Source organism: Lissotriton helveticus, chromosome 4_1, assembly GCF_964261635.1.
Source record: "Lissotriton helveticus chromosome 4_1, aLisHel1.1, whole genome shotgun sequence".
In the NCBI taxonomy this organism is placed as follows: Eukaryota; Metazoa; Chordata; class Amphibia; order Caudata; family Salamandridae; genus Lissotriton; species Lissotriton helveticus.
Genome location: NC_136063.1, coordinates 1,476,380,629 through 1,476,401,241, shown reverse-complemented (window position 1 = coordinate 1,476,401,241; position 20,613 = coordinate 1,476,380,629). Strand labels below are relative to the sequence as shown.

The following is a 20,613-nucleotide window of genomic DNA, read 5'->3' as shown; positions in this document are numbered from 1 at the left end:
TCCCCTCCTCTCCTTTCCCACGCTCGCCTCCTGAAAGTCGTCTTCGTTTTGTCTCACCGCTCTCCGTTTACTTTCCTGCCTCCCCCTCTTTCACCCCTTTCTATTTTATATCCCCAATTTTCTCCTTTTTAGTTTTTATTTATTCCACTTCCCCAGCAGCACCGCACACACGCCCCTCCCCCGCTGTCCCCTGGAGCAGCGCGCAGACACCCGCTCCCTCCCCCGGTGACATGTCTCTCGCTGCCTCTGTTTGTGTTGGTGCAGCGAGAAATGTTCTGTCACAATCCCGTCCGTCAAATCCGGCTTCGTATCCTCACTCACAATGTCACGGGCACCGCGGCCTGTGCCCTCACACCTCCGACGACCACTCGGTGCAAATACGGACTCTCTCCCTCAGTACTGCGTCATCAGTGCCTCCCACGGCGACCCCCTCTTCCAACAGACCACCCTCCCAGACCAGCAGCCCTCCTCTCCCTTTCACCCCACAGAAACCGTGCCCGCACTCATGACGTACACGCCGTCCTTTCCTACCCACACACCTGCACTCACACTGCCTCTCATCTTCTGCATCTCACAGCGACAGTCTCTCCTATCCCAGGCGTCCCACGCTGAGTCTATTTCAACTCCGGCTTCCCACAATGACCGTTTCTCCCGCCTCATTGACAGTCTCTCGTTTCCAGTGTCTCTATCTCCTGCATCCCACACTGACAGTCTCTCTCGTATCCTGCACGCCACACTGACAATCTCTCTCATTTGCTGCACCCACCCTACATGACAGTCTCCCACGCCTCGTACACCCAGCAATTACAATATCTTACGTCCCCTGCACGCCACACCGACGGTCTCTCTCGCCTCCTGCACTCCATACTGACAAGTCTCTCTCTCATCCTGCACGCCACACTGACGGTCTCTCTCGCCTCCTGCACTCCACACTGACAAGTCTCTCTCGAATCCTGCACGCCACACTGACGCTCTCTCTCATTCCTATACTCCACACTGACAGTCTCTCTCGAATACTGCATGCCACACTGACGCTCTCTCATTCCTATACTCCACACTGACAGTCTCTCTCGAATACTGCACGCCACACTGACGCTCTCTCTCATTCCTATACTCCACACTGACAGTCTCTCTCGAATCCTGCACTCCACACTGACGGTCTTTCTCGCCTCCTGGATCTTAGGCTGGCAGTCCCTCTCATCTCCAGCATTCTACAGTGACACTCCTCTTTCATCCTGCATGTCTCAGCTGCCTTTTAAATCATCTACGCTCCGCGCTCCACCAGACAAAGGCACCACGAAGCTTTGCTGAGCGGCTATAACTGTCAATGCCTAGAGCGTGGAAACAAATGTCTGGAGCTCGTGTTACAAACACCCTACAGTTGTAGCTAACATGGCATAGCCTCGGGCAACTAATGGTATAATATTGTGCTCTCCATAGCTACACAGTCCTGGACGGCTGCATTGCCCATTGTTGCTCCACCGGGGCAAGAGCTGTGCCACCCTTTGAAGATCCCCGCTGGCTTTGTAAATAAGCCCCGTCTGGGTTATATATATATGCCATTTGGCTATCATTAACATCGAGCAGAAGACCTTTCTGTGCCTCCCCTACTCTCCTCCCCCCTCCTCCTCCTACTCTCCTCCCCTGCCTGCCGTGTCGCACCTCTCCCCTCTCCGCCCCACCCCTGCCCGCCGTGCTCTCCCCTCCTCTCCTTTCCCGCGCTCGCCTCCTGAAAGTCGTCTTCGTTTTGTCTCACCGCTCTCCGTTTACTTTCCTGCCTCCCCCTCTTTCACCCCTTTCTATTTAATATCCCCAATTTTCTACTTTTTAGTTTTATTTATTCCAGTTCGTGTGTCACCTCTTTCTTCCTTTGCCCATCCAACCTCCGTTTTTGTTCTGCCTTTGTCCCTGCTCAGCAGCCCCGCATGCCTTCCCCAGCAGCACCGCACACACGCCCCTCCCCCGCTGTCCCCGGAGCAGCGCGCAGACACCCGCCCCCTCCCCCGGTGACATGTCTCTCGCTGCCTCTGTTTGTGTTGGTGCAGCGAGAAATGTTCTGTCACAATCCCGGGAAATATCACCACCTCCGGGGATTATTTATTAACAAGCGGGCTCCTGCCCCGCCTCTCTCCTCATTCGATCTCTCTCATTCGGCTTCTTCTGCTGCTCTCCCCTCCTCTCCTTTCCCACGCTCGCCTGGGAGCCCTAATGAAATGTATTGACGCGGGGGCTTAAAAAGTTTGAAGACTAGGGCTCTAGGGCCTATTGGCTTAGCCTGTGGCCAATGTTAAGCTCCAAACTCCTACGAAAGATGATGTCACCCATCAAATACAGGTAGCCCCGCCCACACTCCACAAACACCCTCTGCCTAACAGCTGAACAAAGCCACACTTGCGTCGAAGTGGAAAGTCCCCGACGATCTCTGTTCGATCTTTAGTCTGCTTTGCTTTCACTTTCTTTTAACCACATGAGCGCTAGCGAAATTCCCCTCCTGTGCTCTTCTTTACAAAAACCCATTATTCATGACGAGCTGGGCTCGTCGTGAGCGTAGCAGGAGGCTACCTCATGATGAGCCCAGCTCGTCATGAGCGTCGAAGGGGTTAAGACAGTAAAGTTAGCATTTCCAGGAAAGGAAGGACACCCACGCGCAGTACATGTGAATGCCCTCACCCTCACTCACCCTCACTCACCCTCAACCCCTCACCCTCACCCTCACTCACCCTCACCCTCACTCACCCTCAACCCCTCACTCACCCTCACTCACCCTCACCCCTCACCCTCAACCCCTCACTCTCACTCATCCTCACTCACCCTCAACCCCTCACTCACCCTCACTCACCCTCACCCACCCTCAACCCCTCACCCTCACCCTCACTCACCCTCAACCCCTCACCCTCACTCACCCTCACTCACCCTCAACCCCTCACCCTCAATCACCCTCAACCACTCACCCTCACCCACCCTCACCCACCCTCAACACCTCATCCTCACTCACCCTCACCCTCACTCACCCTCAACCCCTCACCCTCACCCTCACTCACCCTCACTCACCCTCAACCCCTCACCCTCAACCCCTCACCCTCACTCACCCTCAACCCCTCACCCTCACTCACACTCAACCCCTCACCCTCACTCACCCTCACCCTCACTCACCCTCACCCTCACTCACCCTCAACCCCTCACCCTCACTCACCCTCACTCACCCTCACTCACCTCAACCCCTCACTCACCCTTACTCACCTCAACCCCTCACCCACCCTCACTCACCCTCAACCCCTCACCCTCACTCACCCTCAACCCCTCACTCACCCTCACTCACACTCACCCTCACCCACCCTCACGCTCACCCACCCTCAACACCTCACCCTCACACAGTGCAATAGCTCTCAGACCATTTCAGTTACAGCTTTTATAAATATTTATGGCTTTTTTTATTTGTAATTCTTTAGCATTGGCTACAGGAAACAAAAATGCTAAACATTTACAAAAAAAAACCATAAACAATTCTAAAAGCACTAACTCTAATGGTGCGAGACCTATTGCATTTCCAATGCTTGTTTGTCGTTGCACATAAGTGTTTCAGTTGAGCGAATACTCCTCTATATTCTTTAGTTTTAATAAAATGTTCAATAAAAAAAAATCCTCATTGCAATATCATAGTACATGTCTATAGGTGACAATGTATCTAGAACCACATGCTACATGACGTAGGCAACAGAGTTTGCTGTTCTGTTCATCTGAGCATTGCCATATCTTCTGTTGGTGATGTACAAATATCGCCCCTAAACGCTTTCCATCCTCCCACTCCTCTATATTCGATTGTTTGCTGTACTTGTACTGCTCTCACAAATTAAGCTAAGGATAAAATCTTAATCAGTTATACGTTATTAATCTTATAATAATTAATTTTCTCTATCGTGGCACACCTGAATAGACTTTGCAGACTCCAGGTTGAGAAATGTTTCTGTAGGTCATTTATAGAAATAAACCTCAACTTAATTGTTGGCCTGTACTGAATGTTCTACAGGCTTGCTCAATGTGAAAAGTAACAACTAGAATCCGTTAACTAGCTTAAACGGATTGTCCTTGTGGTTATAGGCGTCTTCCACCTAGAACTATTGCATGTGTGACCTAATGTATGTCTGACCGATTTAAATTCGGGGATTCACATTATGACAAATTTGATTAGCTGGAATTGGAACATTCTGTATTTGCATAAACTTTCATATGTTCACCTACAAGTTGATTTTCCCTGTTTAACGTGTGCTCATTACAGTAGGTGTAAGTTGGTTATGCTAAAAAGCTAATGATTTCCATAAGGCAGGTTTCTTTTTAAAATGGCAAAGTGAGTGATGTGTGGGAATGCTACCCAGAGAGATTATCAGAGCTTTACAGCATTTGCCCCATCACCTTTTGTGTGATTATACCCAGACGTGGTCCCTTGTTCGCTGTGCCATAGCATCCAACCTATACTTCACAGATGTGTGAAACAGTCTGAAGTTGCTTGTATTCCGTTCTAGAGCGCCTTGTTTTTTCGAGTGTCATTCACATTCTGTTTTTGCATTTGACAGAGTAGAGATGTTGCAGTGGGTCAGTACACTACATCCATTGGCTTTATTAATTTGTGAGGAATTGCTTTTTGCCTGATAATGTGTGAACATCCACCTGAAATTGCGTAGCGCCAGGGCTGGTGGTTCAGTAATAATATCCCTTTTTTTTTTCCTTCATACTTGTATGGGTTTTATTTTTCCACCTGGCAGCTCCTCTGACAGTTCTTCCAGGCTGCATGATTTCCGCTCATTTCATTCTACAGTGCAGCCAGTCCTTCCGGGTGGCCATCTTGGAATAGTGTTACGCTTAATCTTACATAATTTTACTGTTCTAAGGTGGGGAACATGTGGGCTTAATGTGGGGGTCAAGTTGGAACCTTGAAACGATGTTACTCTATGTATAATACATTTAGAAGAAGATAGCTGCCCAAAAAAAACTATTTTACTTTCTTTATTGCAAGCACATGCCCGCTATGTTTGTGGTGGCATTTTCCTTTTTTCTACTTTTATTATTTTAACGTATCTTGCTTGTGGTGTCTTTTCTTTTGAGTGTGTGAATGCATAAATGACTCGGTGGGTTAACGAATCAATAGAAGAGACCGTGTGTGTTTGATGGATTGAGTGCCTTAATCAGCATTGACCAAAAATGCACTTTCAGATTTAAGCGAGCCCTGTTGGCATTGTCAAGCTTGTTATTTTTAATTATTCGCTGATCTGCATCTGTGCAGTGCTTGGAAACCTGAGCTCGCCTATTTTGAGCACAAATAAATAAAAGAAAGGTATTTAATGATGTGTAAAATGTTTTGAAGCTTCTAAAACTGAGAAGTGTCCCTATCCTAAGAACTGCATTTAAAAGTTGATAACCTCTCTTTGTGATCCTGATTGTCTCTTTATTTTGGGGGGCATAATGCAGATTGGTTCTTTAAATGCTCTTCAACTCCGCTAGTATGGAAACACTTGCTGTGTGGTTCTTTACCCTACCACCTTTACAAATTTTAAGTTCCCCTTCAGTGGTCGGGCATTGCTAGCTCCATCTTCAATAATTAACTTGATTTGGGTTTTGATGCTGTTTCAATGACTTCTGAGTTCTCGCCCGTTGCAGATCGAGCTTTTGAGTGGAGTGTAGCTTCTTCGCAATAATTGCTTACAGTAGGTAGTGCATGCTGGCAACTTTTGTGCTTTTGAAAAATGACTTTTGTCCATTTTTAGGTAGAAGAAAAAGAAGAAGAGGAAGACTTGACATCCGGAGAACCAAAGGCCTCACCAAACGCTGACACCACCATCTTGTTTGTGAAAGGAGAAGGTATATTTTTTAACTTTTTATTTTTATTTCACAGTATTTGCTTTATGCTTGGAGTTACTAGGGAAGGCTTTTGGCCTCTGCCACAGCCATTTTTCGAAACATAAGCTGGCAAACAATGATTGCAAGAAGATTTAATATTGCAAGAGGACATTACACATCCACTGAGATTGACCGTTCTTCATGGACCATGTCGTCGAAAGGAACCTTGTTACATTTGAGTAGAAATGCTAGATAAGAAGTTAATCGATGTTAATAAGGCTGTTTGCTTTTTTGTACTCATGTCCCCATTACGGTACCAAAGACAACCCTCTAACCAGGAATGTCTTAACCAGGTAATCCTGGCCTTTTTCTTGCCAGGAAAGAAGGAAGGTGGACTTGCAGCCAAGACCTCGCACTTTGTAACCTGTTTTGACTAGCACCTGAACATTTATGGAGTCGAACCAAGTCTTCTGTATAGTTAGATTTCTGCTTAGAAGAGGAGTGTAGAATGCTCTCTTCTCTGGGTTTCATTAACTAGTGTGACAAACCAAACCTCATATCAAGATCACTGTAGAGAGCATTTTTCAGCCATGTTATGCACTTTAGACGATTGATAAGAAAACAAGGTTTCTGCCCAATTCAAACCAGGATAACCAATTATCATTTTTTGTTTATAGTCCGATCGCTGTAACCATAGCAGTGTTTGTGGTGCAGTATTCCATCTCTCCTTAACAATGATTTTTGTCTGTTCTTTCTTAGATTTCCCTGCTAACAACATTGTGAAGTTTCTTGTTGGTTTCACCAATAAGGGTACTGACGAATTTACCATTGAGTCTCTTGATGCCTCTTTTCGATACCCTCAAGATTACCAATTTTATATCCAGAACTTCACTGCTCTTCCTTTGAACACCGTGGTTCCGCCTCAGAGACAGGCCACATTTGAGTATTCCTTCATCCCTGCTGAGCCTATGGGGGGTCGTCCCTTTGGCCTTGTAATCAACTTGAACTATAAAGATGAAAATGTAAGTTATTTTTTTCTGTTTTAATTGGATAAAGATTATTGATTTCCTATCCGTATCATTAATATACTCTTGTGGGGAGCCAGAAGTGCACTCCAAGCTCAATTGTTTGCTGTGGTGCACTTCAAGCGACACAGTTGTGTTTGGTGAGACTTGAATGGCTTTTTTTTGCAACCCTACTGTTTACTGTACTTTTGTTGCTCAATTATATACATCTTTGTATTAATCTTTGCATATTTATTCATGCCGAGACAGTTTGCTTGAAATCTGCCCTGCCAGCAGATAACGAGTCAAATGTGAGCTTACTTAGTAGAATGTTATGCCTCTGAATTGTTCTCAGCAGAATCAAACAAATGCTGATGCAGCCTTGACACCATTGCTTATATCTGTTAAATGAGAGGTACAGTCTTACGAAACCTTCTCTAGTAAGGGCTTTTTGGTTGTGCAGTAAGGAGTTTGCAAATTTTGCAATGACTGCATAAATTATAATTTTGCAAAAGTGAGCGTAGATACCATTAAACTGACACTTTTAGTGGGCAGCAGACATCCAGAATCAAAAACTATATATATTTGTTTCTATAGCCCTTTTGTATGCTGGTACCTTATACCATACAAAACACATCCCCAGTCCTACAGACTAGCCATTGTCCCTTTTCAGCAAAAGAATGTAGTCAAAACCTGCTTCTAGTGCTTCTTGTGGTCTTGCACCAGACCGCTCCAGCTGCCTGTTGGAAGACTACATTGTATGCTATACTCCAGAGGCAATCCTTGCTCAGGATTACAGGTCTTTAGTGTCCGTGACCTGCTTTCTTTTTATGCTTTTTAGGTCTCGCGCCTGCGTTGCAGTGTGCTGCATTGCTTGTGTAGCGCCAGACCTTTAGTCCTTGAAAAACGGGGTTTTAGCACTGACCTCTAATCTCACACGCTCTTGCTTGTGCTTTTGCGCTACCCCATTGACCTTTGTGTGCGTCTTTTAATAAGACTGCACGCAATTGGCCAAATACGAGCGCATTGCTCCGCCCATGGCCTATTGGTGTCTATTATGCGCTTGGTGCGCGTAATAGACACCAATAGGCCATGTGGTTTCAATTATAGTGCCCAGACATGGGAGCGATAACTGGAAATATATGGTTCGCTGTGGCGCGCACACACACCACTCGCGGGCGTGTCCTTGGCTGTGGTGTCCTTCTCGAACGCTGGGCCAATCCCAGCGCTGCTCTGCAGTCGAGCCCCCGACCACGTGGTGCTTCTCTCCTTCTCGTTTTCATATCTGGAATGGTATTTTTAGGCAGCTAAAGTTGCAATCGTTACCATAAAGCATAGTGTGTTCAGATGTGGACTGGAGGATGAAACCAGGTCACCGAGATCCCCCCCCCCCCCCAGGTCCATGACATGAAGGTTCGACTGATGCAGGGGTTCAAACCCGTTTTCTGTTGTTCTAAGGTCAGCAGCTCTAGCCACTAAGCCGCCTCTCCTCTCCCCTGAATATTATTGCGTTCAGAGGCCGATCTTGAGGCTTTTCTATCTCTGCCTCATTTTCCTGACCACAATAACCCCTAGAGGTTCCAGAATTAGCCACTTTACCGCTCAAGTTTTCTTCCTTGCATGACACTGACGGCAAACCCGCGCCGGAGCAGCTGTATAACTAGCGATGATGAGCTTGGCACTTGAAATTAGAGATGAGATGATATTAGCGGCCTGTCATTATCGCTGAAGGGGCTGAATGGCGCAGTGATTGTTTGAGAAGTTGTTTTCCATATTTTTGCATGCCCTTTCCTATATCATAAGCTCCTAGAGATAAACCAGACCTCCTGCAACAGCCCCCCACACACACCCTCCCCAATTATTTGCTAATTTCATAAATACAGATTTCTACTTTTTATGGCAAAAATAATTAAAACGTTTTTGAAAGTCAGAGGCCAGTGGAAGGTTTGACTACAAGTTGAAAAGATTTCTGTTGGTTGCTCTCTCCTGGCAATTGTCTGTGTAGCCAATGGGACAGTCCAGGAGGAGAGGAATTTCTCTATATTCTACCAGAGCAGGAGTGTATATTGAACAGCCAAGCGTAAACATGCAGGCAAGGTCTCCTAAAAATATGGCTCGTGTGGCGTCGTGCAGCCTAACAGTCAGGCGTCACTGTTGCTTTGACTTGATCTCCGGTGATTTGCAGCTGGTGCAATCTGAAGCGATCTCTCATGCGCAATTGTTTCCGTCAATCGACAAACCTAGTAGCTGCTACTCCAGGGGCCTGTAAAGACGCTATATCTGGAAGTGTAGGAAATGAGCGCCTCTCAGTAGAGCTGCTTGCCATGGTCTCTTCCTGTGTTCTGGCTACTACTGTTCACCAGCCTCGCCACCACCGTCACGAGAGTCTCCGTCTCAGGAGGCGGAAAAGGAATATATATATATATATATATATATATATATATATATATATATATATATATATATATATATATATATATATATATATATATATATATATATATATATATATATATATATATAATCTCATCATGTCATCGTGGCACAACCAGAGCAGGAACCAAAATAAATTTTCAGCACTACACACAGGGCTCGAGTCCTAAAAAAATGAAGTGGGGGACTCACCAAGTTAGGCAGAATGATTATGATCATAGGTTTTTCTCTGTTTTATGTTGTGTGCTGTGTAGTTGGTGCTATTTTCGTGTATTTGCCCGTCGCCATTTTTTTACAATAATGTATTTTTCCCGAGCAGGATAAGAATTTCGATCTTCACTTGCAGATTTCCTTTTGTTTGAAAAAAGAAAGATTATGTTTATATAATGTTAAAAGTCCCCATGATTGTAATCTTGAGATTCGGGGGAGGGGAGGGGAGTGTAAATATATTGCACTAATATAATTATCTGTTTGTTGCTTACCAGACTCAATTAACCAATTTATGACTATTTCAATTGGTGTTAAGAATTAATTCTAAATCCAGGAGATCTGGGTATAAATATAACATGAGTATCAAGCATTTGCAATGCAATAGGTCTCGCGTTATTAAAGTTTGAGCTATTGGCATTGTTAAATGCAACACAAATAGCTCAAACTTTAATAATGCGCGACCTATTGCATTGCAAATGCTTGTTACCCTTCCCTTTCAGTTTGGTTTCACTGTCAATAAGTTTGTCATTCTTACTGCTCCGTATACCAATTATCAGCCTTTTAGTGCCACCTAGTGGACACTAGGAGAACCTGCAGTATTTCTGCTTAAGATACAACATCCGATTAACAACCAACGGCAATGACAGGCTGCCTCACTTGTATGTTACAGTAAGCAGGAACGATTCTCATTGCCGAGCCATGTTTAAATATTCCTGAAACAGCATATGTCCTTGATAACGTGGGTCTTTTCAAAGTTCTCAGCAGTGTTTTTGTCCCACTCTACAAGTGTACCACACCTGTCAGAGAACAAAGTAGGCCCCAGGGTTATGATCCCTGCGCCTCATGTAGCCTGTCTCCGAAACAGGCTGACCATGTAGAACCGCCTTCTGCCTCATCTGCCGCTAGTTGAGCTGAGCTCCTTGTTTTGTGAAGGTAGCACTTGAGTGCGAAAGCGTTGCCCAGCTCCTTGCTGTAAGAAGCCGCTTTTATTTTAAAGTTTTATATAGCTCTGGCTAGACCCGGGGGTATCAGAGCACGTTACATGAGTATCAGATCATAGTTACAGGTTACATCATTACAAAGGTTACAAAGTTATTAGAGCATGGCGACATAGTTGCATTGTACGGTCGAGATAATAAGCACAAATACGTAAGGGTAAAAGCGGGCAAGGGGAGAGATTCAGGGGAGGGGGGTAGGAGCAGGGGAAGTAGACAGATAATGAAGGTGGAAAAGAGGAGGGGAGGGTGAGACACCGCATGGAAAGAGGCGGGGGAAGGGCGATAGGGACACAAACCGGTAGATAAGTCAAAAGCAACATCCAAAGTCCAGTAAGCTGTCATCCCAGGGGAAGTGGTATCACTTTCCTATATCTGTTGCGAGAGGCTCCCTTTACGCAGTGGACTCTGAGGTGTCTCTGGGACTCCAAGACCTACATACTGGATCCTTCCGCAAAGAGGGGAGAGGGAGTGCTTTGGCAAGGGGTGCCATACCAAACCTCAACTGTGAGTGGCTCCCTTGGCGCAGTGGACTCTCTGTGGGATCGCTGAGACTCCAGAGGATAAATATTGGATCTTTCCCCAACAAGAGGAGGAGGAGTGCTTGGTCAAAGGGCACAAAAGGACAGGGGGCTAGGCAGAGTAGCAGGCAAGGGGAGAGATTCAAGGGAGAAGGGATAGGAGCTAGGGAAGTAGACAGAGTACTAAATGGGAACATATTTAATTAATGACTTATTATATAGTGCTGGCTAAACCCGAAGGAATCCGAGCGCTTTACTTGAGGAACAGTAATGTTGCAATTTACATCAGTTAAAAGTTACAAAAGTATCAAGAAAAGCATTTAAAGAACATAGGGGACAAGGTGCATGGAGCAAGGAAGGGTAAGGGGATACAGGTGACGGCTTGGGGGGGGGCGTGTGTTTGAACACTGCATCAGTCATTTAGCAACATGAGGAACAAGAAGCGGCAGCACATCTGTGAGAGTATAACTCCCCATCATGGAAGCCTCTCCACTCGACCAACTGCTACAGTCTGGTTGGAAGGCTCATAAGCCTTGAGGTACTCCACAGCAGAGTATCTCAACCCACTACCTTCTCTGCCAGTACACTGCCTGGAGAAGCTAGGTTTGGCATCGCTATACACATGGTTAAGCCTATCATGATACAGACAGCACATCTCCTCTGGTGGCAGGTTCAGCTTTGGATAACCCCGTCAGCCATGGGAGTCTGTAATCTCCAGTCATTTTAACCATTAATAGTTGGACCCAGAGTGGTGGAACAGTACCCCCCAGTTCCATTCAAATTGTTTGCCTCCTGCTTTCCTCGATACTTTAATTGCTTCCTGGACGATCTGAGTGTTAAGTTTAAAGATTTAGGAGAAGCCTTGTGTAGGAAGCTTGCTCTTTATAACGAGGTATACTGTGCAATGAGTCCAGGTATCCCTTATAAGTGGAAAGGGGCTTGCTCTAGCAGTCCCAAGGTGATCTCTTAAGGGGTTGGGTGGGTGAGCAACCCTAGGCTTATAAGGAGAGGAGTGTTAGGCATCTGCTGCATACACACAGTCAATAAATGATGCATGTGACTCAGTAAGTAGATTCACACCAATTTATAAAAAATTACACTTATCTGTATATGGTTTTAGTCACCAAGAACATCAAAATCAGGTAAGTACATTTTGAGTTATAAGTATTTGCAATTTTTAAAAATCAACACTTAGTGCAAATTCTGGAGTGGTAATGTTATCCTATGGAGAAAAAGAAATATACTGCATACAAGTACATGACAGCGACTTATAGGACCAATCTTCTGGACTAGAGTTGAGTATGGGACAGACCAGGTCCAAGCAAGGCAGAAATAACGGGTCACCTCTGGCAGCACTGGGGCAGCTTTGTGCAGAGGTGCTTTTTAGCATGGGGTGCCCTGTGTAAGTTTATGAGGATTGGTCCTGTCACCAAGAGGCTGCAAGGTGGGACTGGGGGACCAGTCTGGCTCAACTACGAAGGGGGCCTCTTGTCTCGCGTTGCTATTGGACGTAGGGACACCCTTTGGTGTTCTCTGACCATAGACCGTCACGGCGGAGGGTGCCTGCACAAAGAGGCTGTAGGCGGCATCGGGAAGTCCACTGTTGACAAACCCAAGGATTTCTTCGTCTCTGGGGGGCATGCAGGCACCATTTGCTCACTTCGACTTGGGCTATGAGAGGGCACAGGTGCAGTTGTGGCTCTTCAGTGTCAGTCGTCTTCTTTCAGGTCGACAGGATCTGATTTCCTGGTGGCAGGGAGTTCCCCAGATTTAGGGGTATTAGGGGAGTGTAGGGTAGTAGCCAATACGCTTCCTACCCCTGGGGTCACTACGCCCCCCTATATGACCACTTCTGTGGTAAGTGGGCATAACCCTGTTCCAGCGTTTCTAATTCTGACAATGCCAAGATGGCAGGCTTCCAATTTTCGTGTCCACATCAGGTAGCCTACCTTAGGGGTGGAACTAGCCTGAGGGTGAACACACCTCTCTGACCAATAGAGTGCCAAAAAGACCTTGATCTGGGGGAGTTGGCATCTCCTCACCTCTGAGGGAAGCCATATTCGCATTCCAAAGTGGTGGGCCTTTAAGAGCTCATCCTGCCGTATGAACTAGTCTATGATGGCAGGTTGGTCAGGACCATTCAGCAAGCACATTAGTAGTTGGTAGGTTTTCAAGGGGCACCGTTAAAGTGCCGCCTGTATTAATAAATCCATTACTGGAATCAGCAGGGTTTATTAATACAAGATGTTTGATACTTTTCACCAGTGTCCAGCACATGTACTTAAAATGACTTCCCTGGTGACTTGCAGTAAAGGAACTAGATAGCTACATTGGAAAAAATGTCCCTGTACTATGTCCACACATGGAGTATAGTGCACCCTGCTTTATGGCTGGAGGGGTGACATGCCTGCAGCCAATGCACGCAGTAAAGGCAAGACACATAGGGATGTGTGTCATGTTGTGTCTTCACTTTTATCTGCACCAAGACACTCAGACTGCAAAAGCAGCCTGCATGAGTTAGGTGAGGGGATCCTTAAGGGTGGCACGATACATGCTGCAGCCCTTAGGGTCCCTCAGTAGCACCCATGGCTTGGGTACCTGGGTTGCCATTTACTAGAGACATACAGGGGTGCCAAAGGTCTTGCCAATTGGGGGAACAATTGTACAGCTTTAGAGGGAGATCTGGCGCTGGGGACCTATATAGCAGGAAAGCAGTGCACTTTCTGTCAAAATTGTATCGAATGCCAACCAAAAAGAAGGGGTGACATATCAAAAAGGGGGACTTCCCTACATCTTGACCTTGGAGAGGCTGGTCTGAAGACCATAGGGCCATTATAACTGTTTCAGCTGCCAGCCCAACTTTGGTCCTGGTCCCTCTAAAAAAAAAAATGTATCCTTTGTTTGTGGCGTCCCAGGGCTATTTATTTTAAGGGCATCTCTTCTTAAATCCGAGACTGGCACCAAAGACCATGAATCCCTGCACCCAAAGAGGTGCTAGAAAGGTGTCCTGACGAAGGCTTTGGTAGTGCTCCTCATTAATACCCCGGACTCTTACTCTGAGAATGAGTGCTTATATATGGCAGTGTGGTTGGAGCTGTACCGTATGCAGGCTTTTCCTATAACTCCTTCTGGAACTGAAGTGGCACAATTTTCTGCACCTCAAGTCCATTTGTCTCTGGTTTCAACTCTGGAGTGCATGTACTTTTAAACTCTTGATATAATGTCCCTTCTGCCCACTCTGTCTGCAGGTCACAGTGACCAGGTGTTCCAAATCCATGCCTTGTGCGACTAGTCTAATTCACAAAAGTGTTCATTAAAGGCCTTGCTGCAGCTGCTGAGATCCATTGTGATTATTCATGGTCCACACAACAAACTGCTCTTCAACATCTGGAAGCAAGGGGACACTTAGTCCTCCACCGCTTTGTTGGCTGAGAGGGTTTTTGCAGTGCATGTGGCCACATTGCAGAAATTAACCAGTCTGGTGCATAGAACTTAAGCTGGTGTCTCCACTGACCACACAAGCAGAAAATATTCCAATAATTCATGGGGTTTCTACACATAGACTTCTTTGTTACTCGCCAACCAGTCGGCTTGAGCAGACCGCTGCTTAAGGAGAGAGGACATTTATGGACAGCTTGATGGGTTGGACAAGGACATGTCTGTATGCTTCTCTGCAAATGCCCACCCATGTCCTCAGAACAGTTCTGATGCTGAGGGTCCTTGAAGATTATGAAGAGCAAGGTGTGCTCTGTTATATTTATTTTGTTGCTTTTCTTATAACATGAATATGAAACATTACATGTAAACCTAAAAGGGGACTAGTCTTAAAGTCCAAAAAAGACGGTATAGCTACAAATGTGAATTGAGTAGCTTTAACTAGTTTTTTTTAAATTCTAGAACTTGCCATAATGAGACTGAAATGAATTGAGGCAGGATTAACATTTGAATGTATTTAAGGCAGTGAGTGCATGGAACAATCTCCCAGGAGAAATGGTGTCTGAAACACAAAAAGGATTAAAAAGGAGAAAGATGCACTGGTGCACAATGGTATTGGTTCTCTAAAGGTAAAGCTGGATAAGTGGACTATGCCCAATGCACAAGTTTCCCAGTTCTGCAATAATAGTGCCTCTGGTTTGTGGGAAAGTGGGTTTCTGTTGCAGTATTCCCCCCACGGCCAAGTTTTGGCCAGCTTTTCATGCATATTTGACTTAAGTGTCCTGGGACCCTGCTGCCCAGGTTCACAGTACCAGTGTTCTTTCCCTAAAACTGTCCCACAATTGGTAACTTCAGGCCCTCCTGGATGTCCCTAGTAAATGGTACCCCTTGTATCTAGGGCATTGGGACTGAAGAGGGTCTCCTAGAGAGCCATCAACAAGGCATGCTAACAGTCACTGAAGCCTGCTGACTGTGTGCGTAAGCCACCCCTCCCTTACAATCCCTAAGGCACGGTGCACTGTATCCCAGATGCGGACATATCTGCATGCGCAGATATGCCCCTACAACATTTAAGTCTATTTTTAATATTGTAAGTGCCTGGAAAGCCATAGAGTACATGGGCTGGAAACTAGACCACTCTAGTCGTCCTTCGTCAGTCCCCCCCGCCCCCTCACACCTTCTCCCCCAGGATGGGCACAGTTCTCGAAAGGAAAGCCTTTGTAATACGAACCCAACCACCACCACTGCTGCTAGCCGCCAATGGCCACTCCAGATTCAAACGCCCAGTTTTGCTGTGCGAACCGGTGTGAGAACAAGAGGTGTACCCCTCTTGCCAACTCCACCCCTCAGGTGCTGGAGGCGAAGTAAAGTACACTGATCAGTGCCCACTATCTTGAAGATGGTGGGACAATGGAGGTTGGAATAATGGTGTGTGTGCGCAGACACCCCAGATAACAAACCACTTGGTCCCTACCTGTTACTCCCCTGTAAACCCCCTAAATCTAGTACTTAGACGCCCCCCACCCCCTCACAGACCCTAAAGGGAGAGCTACGATGACCTGAGCAGCCTGGACACCGAAGAGCTGCACCAGCATGAAAGCAGATGGATCAGTGCCTGACTCTGCACCAGCCCTTCCGGCCTGTCTGCTGCCTTTCGCCTTTGGTACAAAAAGACGATTTGTCCTGCAGGCCCAGTGACCTCCAAAGCCCTGGGAGGACTGACTGCCTTAGATAAAGACTCTAAATCTCACATGGACAGTGGACCTGTCCAGAAGAAACCTCTACAAAAACAAAAGAACTCTGCCCTGAGGAACCTCCAACTCTACTCCGGATCCACCTCTGCACCTGACGCCCACAGCCCGAGTCCAAGTGACCCGCCGGTCCTGTCAAGGTTCCCCAGCGCTTCTGAACACCAGTCCATTGTGGGCTGCCTCCTGTCGGACTCCGCCTTGACACCTGCAGCCTCAACTCGAAGACTCCCCTGACCGCGACCTACCCGGTAAGCTGTTTTCTGATGTGTTATTAGTGCATAGCAAATGTCCTACACTCCTCTGTGTTAGGCCTAAGGCTCCCCTACCACACTATCACAAATGGCGCACTTTGGGTTCACATTGAACCTTGTACGTTTCTGGTGGAATCTCTGGACTCTGTGCACGATATAACCACTTAGTAGTATACTATATACAGAGCCAACTTTCTACACTGTTCATTTTTTTTTTTCTGTCTATTTAAATATTTGTAGTCCTGAGAGCAGGGCTACATATCCCAGAATCCAAAGGAAATGTCTGTTTTGAAGGAGTTATTTACTGAAAGCTGCATTAGTATGCTTCGCTTTGTCATGGTAATGGCAGAATGGATGTGCATCACCTGGATAGACGTGTAAACAGCGTGGATAAGATTTCAGTACACATAGGACATGTGTATTTTTAGATTTCGCTCTATCTTTTGTCAGTACCCTGGAAGTGGATTCACGAGCTTCTGGGGGTAAAATGGGATTGGTAAAAAAAGGCTAGGCAAGGCATTTTTGTTTCTAAGGGGACCAATAGCTTGAGGGGGAAACCGTTGATCTATGTTGCAAAGCAAGAGCTATCATCGTGTGTTTCTGAAAACCTAATTATTATAAAGAAAGAATAACCAGAGAAAAACGTGTGGCAAGATCATGGTAGGGCTTTAAAATACGGTTATCTTTATCATCCCTTTAATTTTAAAATCTTCACATGTTAAATTTTGGTAAAACATCTATGATAAGCAAAATTGGCAACAGGCACTGTTATGTGCGTATCATTTAGGAACCAAGTTCCCATAGGTCTCAGATTATATAATGTCTGGTGTTTATCATCTAATCCTGGCCCGCTCCGTGCACTTAAGTTATTGTAATTTTGTTATTTCATCGTTACTTGGCTAGTACTGCAAGTGCTAATAATAAACAGTACGCCATAATATAACCTCATCTGAAACAATTTCAACAATTTTGGTTTCTGAAGGGACTGCAACAATTAACTTCACCGTACTTCACACACCATTACAGTTAATATCGATTCAAAACAAAGTTTATTGCCGAGAGTGCAAAGGGGTCTAGGTGTGAAGCACCTGAAGTTGGAGGAGTGGAGTGGGTCTAGTAATTATGCGATGGAGCCATTATCCAACCACTCATCCATACTGGCTCGATTTCTCATCATTCTGTGACATGTGTATACTGGTTTGGTTGTATCTCTTACTGGAAAGTACATGGTAATCTATTGATAGAATTATGTTATCCATTAAGCTAGCTGTCAGGCAGTGACATGAACACGAGGGGAGAAAGGAACACCGTTTAGAAAACATTTTCTACAAGGATCTGGTATTGCCACTCCAAAGACCACACCCCAACAGATGGAGTCCCGTTCCCCAGGTGTGCAGATGAGTGTTCTGTTCACCTGCTTACAAAAACAAATAACAGTGGCGCTAGTCATAGCTGCCATTTTTAACAAAGAAGATGGTGCACTTGGTGGGTGGTTCAGTCCAGGCATACATTTTTCTTTTGACCTCCCCTAAGAATTTTACTGTAAGTTGATAAATAAAAAAATGCACATAAATACCTTGTGGAGGCAGGTTCAGTTGTGAAGCACCAACATTCTTTGGACTGTTTCTACTTTCACCAGACTCCCAACTAACTAGTCACAGCGGGTAAACTAGTCCTGGAAATGCATCAACCTGACCTACTTACTTGTTTTGGGCTACCTTTCACTGAAACTTGTAACCCCTCAGACTACTCGATAAGTAGAGTGGTCCCTTTCCAGCACTTTACACATACTACGGTGCCAGTTTCTGGAATGAACCTTCCAGCCAAGTAGGGTTGCCACCTGAACTGTTTTTAATTGTGGGCCAGTATTCTGTCCTGGCTTGGTCAACAAATTTGAAAATCGCCTAAAGCCAGTATTGTTTTCTCCCTTACAACTAAGTAAATCCCCTTAAATATAAGAAAGAAAGCTCTTCAAAATGTGAAATAGAGCTATGTAATGATCCCTCGCTGATAAAGTAAAAAAACGAATATAGAAAGGCATGTTAAAAATGTATACAGATGATTTTATATAAAGTTGTGTTTAAGGAACATGCCCGGAATTTAGCAGAATTTCAAATGTGCAAACACAATAAGATGATGGACGGCGCGCCGAAACTTTTCAGACCCTCCCATCCAGTCACTATTAGATCTGGGTTAAGTCCATCACCGTTATTAGTTCACTTCTCCACCCCAATTCAGACCCAGCCCTTTTCATATCAGTCTTGACCCGGTTTCTCATGGGAACAGTCCAGCCCGAACTGCCAGGCCAGGTCTTCCCTGGACTGGAAACAAGCATCCTGAGACCGTGATCACTGCGCCACTGGATTCAAGCTATCCTGCCTGATGAGGGGTGATGCCCTGAAAATTATCCCAGAAAGTTTTTTTCTAGTCCAGGCAGGACCTGGCTTGTCATTTCTGGCTGGACTGTTCCCATGAGCCACAGGGTCAAGACTGATTTTGCATATGGCTGGGTCCAAGCTGGGGGGGGGCGTGGTGAGCAAAAGAATGATGGATTAAACCGTCCATCATTTGTTCTTTTTGCTTGAATCTCAAATGTGAGCAAGTGTCTGGTATATTTCTCTTTGATATGTGGCAGTCGTAGCCAAAACAGTATCCTCTTCATTCCACTAGACTTCTTCAGTACACACCTTTTGCGCTGTACAAGTCAAGCAACAGTCCATTTCACCACTGGACGTGCCCATACACATTTAGCCAATTAGCTGCAGCTGTCCCTGCTTGCTGGACTGGGAATGAGAGTAATTGGTGACTTAAAGTATGTTGTGGGATATGGGACCGAGTATGCTGATGGACTGTTAGGTTCCCTATTTAGTATGAAATAGATATTTATTCAGCCACTTAGGATTCACAAGCATGCTGCATGGCTGAATAAATCGTATTTGTGCTTATTGTTTATCTCGACCTTACAAATAACTATGTTGCCATGCTCTAAGAACGATGTAACCTTTGTAACGATGTAACCTGTAACTATGATCCGATGCTCATTTAAAGTGCTCTGATACCTCCGGGTCTAGCCAGCGCTATATAAAACTTTTAAAATAAATAAAATAGGTGGAGCAGTTACTTCAACCACTTCAAAAGAGCAATCTCCTAAGAACTTGACACAAACAGCTAAGAGGTATTTATATACTCGAGAATTCCTGGGCGCAACTCCCGGGTTACCACAAGATAATGGGTTCCAATGTTACTGAGTGTAGGCAATGAGGCGAGCGGTATTACCCCCAGAACCGCTCCAACAAGAAGATCAGCAAGCTGATCCCCACAAACGAGAACAAAAAAAAAAAAAAACTACTATGCCCCTGCACTTGTACACATTCAATGAATCATTAATCACGCTATGCGTTTAATTCTTTGGTGCAGAATTGTAGATATTAGCACCAATTTACACAAACAAGTAGCTCTCCGAGAATCAATACATCCGAGTTTGAGCTATATGGAGCGCACTCCTTGGTAGCGCTTCGTTACTGGCAGCTCTTCCTACATTTTAATATTCCCGTTTTTGTCTTTGTGTTATTTTATGTTAGCGCAAATTATTTCCCCTGTTTTTAAATCAGCCGGCCACGCTTACCTGCACGCTGCCACTCCTACTTGCACAATAATCGGTGAAGCACCGCAATTTGCGGGTCCCTCGCCAGTGTCTTGACGGCGGCCATATTAAGTGAGGGGTGAGTTACAGCGCGGTCTAGTCCTCACTTAGGAGGCGCAACCACCATAAATTGGAGGCAAATCTTAGGCGCGGTCTTAATTAGCTTAGCGCACTCCTTGGTAGCGCTTCGTTACTGGCAGCTCTTCCTACATTTTAATATTCCCGTTTTTGTCTTTGTGTTATTTTATGTTAGCGCAAATTATTTCCCCTGTTTTTAAATCAGCCGGCCACGCTTACCTGCACGCTGCCACTCCTACTTGCACAATAATCGGTGAAGCACCGCAATTTGCGGGTCCCTCGCCAGTGTCTTGCCGGCGGCCATATTAAGTGAGGGGTGAGTTACAGCGCGGTCTAGTCCTCACTTAGGAGGCGCGACCACCATAAATTTGAGGCAAATCTTAGGCGCGGTCTTAATTAGCTTAGCGCACTCCTTGGTAGCGCTTCGTTACTGGCAGCTCTTCCTACATTTTAATATTCC

At 45.6% G+C, this 20,613-nt stretch overlaps 1 protein-coding gene across 1 annotated transcript in view; it reads left to right on the top strand.

Moving 5' to 3' along the window:
• The window catches only part of SSR1 (signal sequence receptor subunit 1), a 149,854-nt gene that overhangs the window by 50,316 nt on the left and 78,925 nt on the right, over nt 1-20,613 (top strand). The window contains exons 3-4 of the mRNA XM_078688066.1: nt 5,760-5,853; nt 6,592-6,854. Of these exons, the coding sequence (XP_078544192.1) occupies nt 5,760-5,853; nt 6,592-6,854 (357 nt within the window). The remainder of the gene's footprint in view (nt 1-5,759; nt 5,854-6,591; nt 6,855-20,613) is intronic.